The sequence below is a fragment of the Pteropus alecto genome, unplaced genomic scaffold (genome assembly GCF_000325575.1).
Source record: "Pteropus alecto unplaced genomic scaffold, ASM32557v1 scaffold275, whole genome shotgun sequence".
NCBI lineage: Eukaryota > Metazoa > Chordata > Mammalia > Chiroptera > Pteropodidae > Pteropus > Pteropus alecto.
In genome coordinates this window covers 1,157,289-1,166,773 of record NW_006436301.1, presented here as the reverse complement: position 1 = coordinate 1,166,773, position 9,485 = coordinate 1,157,289, and the positions used below count along the sequence as shown (strand labels likewise).

At 38.7% G+C, this 9,485-nt stretch overlaps 1 protein-coding gene across 14 annotated transcripts in view; it reads left to right on the top strand.

Moving 5' to 3' along the window:
* The window catches only part of FMR1 (fragile X mental retardation 1), a 39,775-nt gene extending 35,687 nt beyond the window's left edge, over window positions 1–4,088 (top strand). For 8 of the 14 annotated variants that reach the window (XM_015590556.2, XM_015590559.2, XM_015590557.2 and 5 more), the window contains one exon: window positions 1,696–4,088. In XM_015590556.2, the coding sequence (XP_015446042.1) occupies window positions 1,696–1,857 (162 nt within the window). In that variant the 3' untranslated portion in view covers window positions 1,858–4,088. Of the gene's footprint in view, window positions 1–1,431; window positions 1,557–1,695 lie in introns of those variants that run through there. The other 6 variants (XM_015590558.2, XM_015590561.2, XM_006913416.3 and 3 more) reach the window with 2 other exon arrangements.
* The last annotated feature ends 5,397 nt before the right edge of the window (window positions 4,089–9,485 follow it).

Sequence of the window (9,485 nt, the reverse complement as noted above, 5' to 3'; positions counted from 1 at the left end):
TCTGTCAGCTGCTTGTTTACAGCCAGCCTCCAATCTGAGATTTCCATCTCAGTCATCTCCTTGGCTGGACTCATTGTTAAATAATTTTAAAATTAGCTTTGAGCTTGTGCAGACACCCTTGCTAAGTGTTTTGTGTGTGTTTTATCTAATTTAATCTTACAGCAGCCCCCTGAGGTAAGTACTTTTATTATTCTGTTTCATAGGTAAGTAAACTGAAATTTAGAAAGATGTGGTCCTTTACCTGATATTCGAACCCCGATGTCTCATTTCTAGAACCCATCTTCTCCTCTTCTATTTCTTTGATTCTTAATTCTTAATCCAGCTATTTAGGGTTCCTCCTTGACTGTAGATTAGTTTGGGACCAGCACCCAAGATTAGTGACAGATAACTTTTTAAGAGCAGAAACTCCCACACAGAATGTTATTTAGAATTCATAGCTGTTATACGTAGGCGTTAACTACTGGTGGGTTCTTCAGGACCAGCATAGACAGGACCTTAGACCTAGATAAAGAGATGGATTAAATATGTACTTACATGTGCCTTACAAAGACGTAAGGCATTTGTATGTACCCGCTTCTTATAATTCCCTACTTAAACTGACAGTTCGACGAACTTGACAATTTGATCCCATCGGTTAAAAGGATGCATATTTATAATTATATTTATAATTAAAACAGACTACTGGAAGAAAGGTTGTGTGTTCTGTGTAAGTATGAGATTAGATCTAAATCAGAGCATGGAACCGTCGACAACAAAGCATTTAAAATACACACCTAGACCCAACACTTAAACACACTTTGAAATTATAGTGAACCATTTTGGGATATATTTGTAATTGGAGCAGATCAATATTTGTTGTTGTTTTAGGCCCATTGGTCAATATTATCTTTCATATGTACAGCATTTAGAATTCTGTTATCAGTGTTTAAGTGTTCAGTGTTGGCACTTAAAATACTATATAAATCTCAATATCGTTTTTTAGATTGCATTCATCTTTACACTCGTCCTGCGGTTCCAGTTCCCCCATACATTAGTGTCTTCAGATTTCCCTGTACCATTCTTGTTATTCAGACAGAGTTCAAGTTCTTTGTTCATCTGACTGGCCTTACTGAAATACAAGCTACTAGAAACCAATGCTCATATTCTTTTACTATAAGACAGTGGGAGCCCTCAGTATATAGAAATGTAGTCATACCCATGATATAAAGGTATAAACTGAAGGCTAGTTAATAAGGGAATTAGTTGAGTTACTATCCTGGTAAAATAAAGTCATAATAGGAAGACATTAATTTGTCACTCTTCTCCTGGGTTTCATAATCTTTGGAGAGTAACTCATTCTTTTCAACTCTAGTATTATAGCCAGGTATATCTTATAATCAGTAACAGTAATTCATTTTAACTATTTGTTTCTCACTGTTTTATTCTGCTTAGAAGAAGACACAGTAGACTTGTGAGTTTTAACTAACTTTGGATGCAGTGAGATCACCAGTGTGTTCCGGTTAAAGAAGAAGATTGTTTTAAAATCATAATCCAAATAAAGATCCTACCTGACCTAATTTCTTGCACTTCTATTTTCACTTGCATTTCCCCTTTTAACGTGTGGAATTTACACTTCAGGCTTAAATTTCTTGTCAGGCCAATTACAGATTACAATAGGATATGGTCTTTGTATATAACAACTATGACTTGTTTTAGATCAGAGTTGACTGCAATAATGAAAGGAGTGTCCACACTAAAACATTACAGAATACCTCCAGTGAAGGTAATCGGCTGCGCACGGGTAAAGACCGCAACCAGAAGAAGGAAAAGCCAGACAGCGTGGATGGCCCGCAACCGCTTGTGAACGGAGTACCCTAAACTGCATAATCCTGAAGTTATATTTCCTATACCATTTCCGTAATTCTTATTCCATATTAGAATACTTTGTTAGGCCAAAGACAAATAGTAGGCAAGATGGCACAGGGCATGAAATGAACACAAATTCTGTTTAAGAATTTTTTGTTGTTGTTATTGGCCATAAGCAACAATTTTCAGATTTGCACAAAAAGATATCTTGAAATTTTTGAAACACCGCTTTTAAGTATACTTAGCACTTAAGGACAGGATTTGAGTTTGGTTTATTTTTTAAAGTACTGAAAAGTGACATTCTTTGTTAATTTGGATCATTTTCCTGCATTGGGTGATAACTCACTGGTACATTTCAGTTTTTTCTGAATAAATAGCATTTATGGTAATCATACTAGACTTCTGTTTTCAATCTAATTGAAATACTATGTCATTTCATGTCCTGTGTGAGTTTATGTTTTGGTCCACTTTTCCAGTATTTTAGTGGACCCTGAGATGTGTGTGACGTGACGTTTGTCATTTTCATTAGCAAAAAAAAAAAAAGTTGTATGATCTGTGCCTTTTTTATATCTTGGCAGGTAGGATTATTATATTTGGATGCAGAGTTCAGGGAAGATGAGTGGGAAACACTAAATGTTAAAGATGTAGCAAACCCTGTCAAACATTAGTACTTTATAGAAGAATATGCATGCTTTCCATATTTTTTTCCTTGCATAAACATCAGGTTAGGCAGTATAAAGAATAGGACTTGTTTTTGTTTATGTTTTGTTGCACTGAAGTTTGACAAATAGTGTTATTGAGAGGGATGTGTAATTTTTCTGTATAGACAGGAGAAGAAATAACTATCTTTTCATTTGAGAGAGGCTAAGATGTTTTCAGCTAGGAACAAATCTTTTTGGTCGAAAGTTAGTAGGATATGCCTGCTCTTTGGCCTGATGACCAGTTTTAACTTAGAGCCTTTTTAATTTTGTCCTCCCCTCGTTTTGTGAACTTTTTCATATTTTAATTTTAGGCTTATTTCGGAGAGATAGGAAGGTCATTTCCATATGTGCATAATCCTGCGAAGCGAAGTACAGGTATTTTGTCTAAGAAATATTGGAAGCAGGTCAGATGTTTTGTAAACTTGGAAATATTAGATCTAATGTATAAGCAGAATTGGAAAGCATACTAAAATTGATTAACAAATAGTACTTTTTTTTCTTTTGATTTGACATGTCGGGTTTTGGTTTTGTTTGAGTTGTTTTTTTTTTTTTTTTAATGAAATTTACTAAAGAAAAATATGTGAAGGACCTTCACTCTGAGATGTTATATTTTTCATAAAAAATAACTCCAGGTCGGGGTACCACTGAATCTGTACAGAGCCGTACAAACCGAAGTTCTGCCTCTGATATATTTTGTGAGTTTGTTTCTTTGAATTTTCATTTTACGGTTACTTTTCCTTGCATACAAACAAGCATATAAAAATGGCAACCAACTGCACATGATCTCAAGAATCTTTAAAAGAAAAAAAAGTCTTTTAAAAGTATTGCCAAACATTAATGTTGATTTCTAGTTATTTATTCTGGGAATGTATAGTATTTGAAAACAGAAATTGGTACCTTGCACACATCATCTGTAAGCTGTTTGGTTTAAAATACTGTAGATAATTAACCAAGGTAGAATGACCTTGTAATGTAACTGCTCTTGGGCAATATTCTCTGTACATATTAGCGACAACAGATTGGATTTTATGTTGACATTTGTTTGGTTATAGTGCAATATATTTTGTATGCAAGCAGTTTCAATAAAGTTTGATCTTTCTCTGCTAAATTGATGTTGATGCAATCCTTACAAATGATTGCTTTTAAAATTTTAAGATAGGAAAAGAAATCTATAGAAAAGTGTTGTTACAAAATGTAACTGTTACCATTGGTAATTTCATGTCATAGGAAGTTAGCTGTTATCTACCAACTTTCAAGAACTTGATCTTGTTTAATAAGGTGAAAAAAATCAACAAAATGGTACAAAAGCACATTGTGCCATTACAATATGCACTAAGTCTCTTTTTTACAAAGGCTGAATTCAGCAAGGCGCTAACTTGCTTAAATGTGAACTACTAACTTCTAAAACTGTAATTTGATTCACATGTTTTCAAATGGAGTTGGAGTTGACTCATATTACAATATTTGTGTGCTAAACGTGTATGTTTTTCAGTTCAAAGTCATGATGTTTTTAAAATCTTATTAAAGTTTCAAAAATCTGAAGATTGTTTATCTAGATGTAAATTTTTATTAAAAAGTTGCACTTATGAAAAAGCAAAAAATTAGTCTGACAGATGTTTGCTCCTGGTCTTAAATTTCTAAATGTAATGAAAAAATTAACAATATCTAGGGGGAAAGTTATTTATCATGCAAAGCATACATGCCTTGCAAATAATCTTTTATGCACCCTTAAAAGGCAAAAACATTGATATATGAAAATATAATTTTGCATATTCCCAGTTATAAGATTTCAACACAATTACATAGAATACCACTAAACCATATAAAATGCATATTTTTGTCTCTGCACACACAAACAACCCCTGCCGTTTGGAAAACATTAAATGTGTCTATGCGGTGAAAATACAATATTTCAGTAATAAAATAAATGACAGCTTTGTAGGTGGCATGTGCCTGAATTGACTGCTGTGGTCACTTCGAGAAACTGGCACAGCCTGGAAAAAAGGGGTAGAAATGGATAGGTGGCAGAGTCACTGTTCTACCTGGCAAAAACATTAGAGTCCAGAATGATCCTGTGATGCATGATAGTTTCATCTACATTGAATTTTTTTTTCCTAGAAAAATTTGTCTTTGTTTTCCATTTGTCTAGTTTTTCATTCTGGTATTTTTCTGGTTCTTTTGCTCCCTGTTCTACTTTGGTTTTGGTTCTGATAAGTTATCCTTACTCCAGAGTTGTATACGCATTAATAAGGTATTCATGTTTTATATGGAGAGAGCTACAGAGTAAGTGTTAACGAACCACCCACTTGAGCCACAGTCCTCAAGTAACTTGGTTGGGTGTTCCTGGTGTCACAGTAGAAACAGTCCTCAAGTAACTTGGTTGGGTGTTCCTGGTGTCACAGTAGTTTTCAGTGCTACACGTGAACAGCCTGTTGGCAGCAGCAGCTTTGAGGTTCAACTTGCCTCACCCAGAGGCATTTCTCTCATCTGGTCATGATCTTAAGAGTTCCTGGTGGCTAGGAATCTAGTGCCTTTTTAGAGTCAATATACTGATTTGATCCCTATTAGCCAGTTTGTTTCATGGCCATAAACAGCATCTTTCCTCATAATCCTCTGATCCCTCTGTCATAACCTGTTATTCTGAAATAGCCATTATCAGATGCTAGACTTGATTGCTCAAAAGGCTTAACAGGTACCAGCATTTAAATCTTGAGCATCTTTTCCTCTGTATGTTTGTTTAGGAGTGTTTAAATATTTTATTTGGGACTCTTTTAAAAATGTCTTTCCATTCCTGTCAGAACTTTGCATGAAGAAATGGAGAAATTCTTTTTTTTTTTTTAATTGTATTAATTTCAAGTATACAGTACATTGGTTAGACATATAGTTCACAAAACGATCCCCCTAATTGCTCTTTCTCTCCTCTGGCTCTCTACCTAACCAATACATTAATGCTAACTGCATTCCTTATGCCATGCTCCCCATCCCCGTGCCCATCTATCAACTACTAATTTGGACTTCTTTAACCCTTCTCGCCTTCCTCCAACCCACCCCCCTCTGGCCATCACCAGATTGTCCTCTATATTTGTGAGTCTGTTTTTGAAAGGAGCTTTATGTTAGTGGGAGAGGCATTTTTAAAAAGTCTTTGCAAGCCACAACTCCTAAATGCTTAAAGACCTCAAAATGGATTGCTTCAAGGTCTTCCCACTGACTTTGGCATGCTATACACTTGGTTACAGGGGTAGGTTGAAAATTGGAAGGAAAATTGTCAACAGAGGATGGTTACACAGAATCCTGGGAATTAGAAGTTATTATCATTATTCAGTATCATACAGAACTCGGATGACTCATGCTGAGAGGAAAAAAATAATTCCGGTGTTATTTCTTCAAATGTAAAGGCTTTTTTGGTTAATACTAAGGCATCTTTGTCAGATTTCCCTGGAGATCTAAACTTGTAAGATACTACATGAACAGAGTACTAGTTCTCAAGAAATATATATCATTAAAAGTTGTAAGTGTAGCATAGATACTACATAATAGGGACATGGAGAGTTACACTGTGATAACTGGATAAGTCATTTCACCTCTCCAGGTTTCAATTTCTTTGTTGGTTAAATAAATGGTTGATAAATTATTCTAACTCCAGAGTTGTATACGCATTAATAAGGTATTCATGTTTTATATGGAGAGAGCTACAGAGTAAGTGTTAACGAACCACCCACTTGATTTCATCTGGTTCTCATTAAATATTCACTGAACATTCACTGAATAGCAGGCATTTCACAAGCTTCTTAGGGATACAAAGATCCTATTTCAGGCCTTCAAGAAGTTCAGTGATGAGTGGGAGAGTGATCAATCAACAGGCAGTTCCAGTATATGGTACAGTACGTGCTAAGGTGCTCAAGGTGAGGTGGGAGCGCATAGTAGAAGCACACCCAAGTCAGGGGTGCCGTGGAGTCAGTAAAGGGCTTCTTGGGTGAAGTGAAATTTTACCTATGAGGGACGACAGATTGGAGGAGTTGGCCAGGAGAAAAAGTGCTGGGGACATTGATCCAAGCATGAAAAAGTGTATTCGGGAAGTTTCCAAGAGTTCAGCCTAAGATGCAGAATTTGGGGCAGGGAGTGAGAGGTGAGCTGGAGATATGCCAAGGAGGACCTACGGTGCCACATTAGAAAGTAGACTAAGGAGCCTGTGAAGGGTTTGAAGTATGGAGGGACAAGATGGGAACACCCATGAGTCTGGGAGCCCCTGTCAAGTTGCCTGGTGACCAGCTACCAGGAGGGATTGGGCCCAAATCCAACTTCTGGCCTACAGTCCAAATCCAGCTTTCCACAAGGTCGCAGGTGCGAGCAGCCTGTGTTCCCAGACAGCTCCTCTGACAGATGGCACTTAAGCCCTGATTTGGTCCTCTGCATGCAAGGCTGTCATCAGAGTTGCCCTATGGACAGGTAGACTCCCAGAGAAGAAATGTCTTTCCTCTGGGATACAGCCCAAAGGTACAGCCAGCAGTGCCCCGGCCTTTGCATGTCTCTGCATGAGAACAGTGGATGTCCATGTGCCTCTTCTTTCTGACTCACCTTGCTAGTAATTTTCCCTCAATACCTTTTCCTTTTACATGATGGTGTGCTGTTTACCTTCACCCACTGCTTCACAGATGGTGCCCAACATGAGGCAAACTCCACTTATTCCAGCTCTGGCCTTTTGGAAACTCCAAAAGAGACTAAGCCATACCAAGGATAGATGACATCCCTCCTAGAGTGGTGGTGGGAAACCTAACCGAGCTGAAATCTGATGCCCATATCATTGCGGTGCTTATTTATGGTGTAAGGCAGGTTGAGACAATTTGATCGCTTGATACTCTTACAAGGCAGCCAATCGTGAACCTTAAGGAAGACATTGAAAGAAAATAGCCCTTGGTCCCAAGTGCCATTGGAACAGTAGATGCAACCTAACCTCCTAGATTTAGAATCTGTCATGTTTAGTGAACCATCCAGGGGCTTGGGGGGGGAGGGGAGTAGATTTACAACCCTAGAGTCTTCAATACACTAACATGGAATTGGACTCCCAGCAATAGTCACAGGATTCCCTTGAGGCTTGCTTAAACTGCTTATGGAAACTACACCCATGAGAGAAGTGGCACTGAATGGCCGGCATTTGGGGTTTACCACCAGTTTCCCTTTTGCTGAGTGAATTGACTTGTCCAACCATTGGGGAGAAAGCAAATATGCCTGCCCTGTGCTTAAATTGGATGCTCTTGGAAGTTGGATTCACATAGCCACAAAGGAGGCTTCTTTAAGACACTAAATGTAACCGGGAATATTCCTCCTGAGGTCACAGCGGCTTTGAGACACTTTGGTATTAAGCATGGTTGGATGAAAATCCCAGGCATCAGGGATGACTCGTGACCATGAACCTAATTCAGAGAATGCTGGAGAAAATGATAGCATCTTACGCAAAGACATTCCTAACTTTGCTCCTTCTGCCAGGGGGTAAGGGATGGGGTAATCATTTAGGGCTGATTTAGGCCCCACCCAAAAGAGGCAGATGAGATAATGGGCCCTATAAGGTGCCCCAGGTCCAGCAGAAACGAAAAGGCAGGAGAAGAGCACCACTCCAGGCTTCCTTCTGAGGCGCCCTCAGGCAGCACGTTTTGTCTCTGGGTCTTGAGCAAAGGGATTGCTAGGTAAGGACATAGGGTTACCATATGATCCAGCAATCTCTCTCCTGGGTACCCCAAAAATTTGAAAGCATTTATCCATGAAGATATATGCACCCCGATGTTCACAGCAGCATTATTCACAGTGGCCAGGACATGGAAGCAACTGAAGTGCCTTCGATAGATGACTGACTGGATAGAGAAGATGTGGTACATATATACAGTGGAATGTTACTCATCTGTAAGAGATGAACTACTGCCATTTGCGACAACATGGATGGATCTTGAAATTATCATGCTAAGTGAAATAAGTCAGAAAAAGTCGAAAAACGTGGGATATAAATCTAAAAGCAGCAAACTAACATGACAGAGACTCAGAGATTCATGGACATGGACAGTGGACTAGAGGGGAGGTAGGTAGAGATAAAAGGGATCAAATATTTGGAGATGGAAGGAAATTTAACTTTGGGTGGTGAACATATAATGCAATATACAGATGACATTATTGAATTATACACTTGAAACCTATATAATTTCATTAACCACTGTCACCCCAATACATTTTTTAAAAATAGCAGAAAATAAAAAATGACCGATTTTAGAGTGGGCATTAAGGCAATCCTCTACGGAGAGCTGATGGAAGGAGGTCTTGGGTGGAAGGATTCCCCTTGTAGATGGAGGCCTTTAGTTTTCCCCACTGCCTGGCCAGCAAATCTCCAAAGCTTCCTGTGTCCTTGGAGAAAGGCCCAGAGGAGGAAGCTAAGCAGTTAGCCGCATCTTACTGATGCTGAAACGAGACACTCAGACACTCCCCATCCCCACATGCCACCCAAGAGACTGATTTTCTAGTCTGACTGCTAGAGGGCCCTTCAATCCAGATTTGAGTCCATTCAAAAGCAAGCTTGGCCCCAGGGGCCAGTTCTCTGTCTTCTTTCCAGCAGATTGCTGACTTTCTGCCCTAGTTCATGTAGCCTAGAACATAGGTTCGGGAAGGATGTAGCAGACCTGGACCTACCAGTCACTGGAGCCTGAAGAATTGTTCTCAGACCTGAGATATTCACAGTAAATTCATTTTCCTGGCAGGATTTGGGACTGGTTTAACTTACAGCCAAGAGACTTGGCACAATTACTGCAGATGCCATCAGCTCCTTTGATGAGACTGTGCTCATGGTTCCTTTGTCAGACTGCATAATTGGTAAAGACACGCTGTCACGCCTGGTGAGTGCAGAGCCTCTTGTATTTCTGAGCCTTCCAGGATTGTACAGTTGAAACTGTATCACAGACC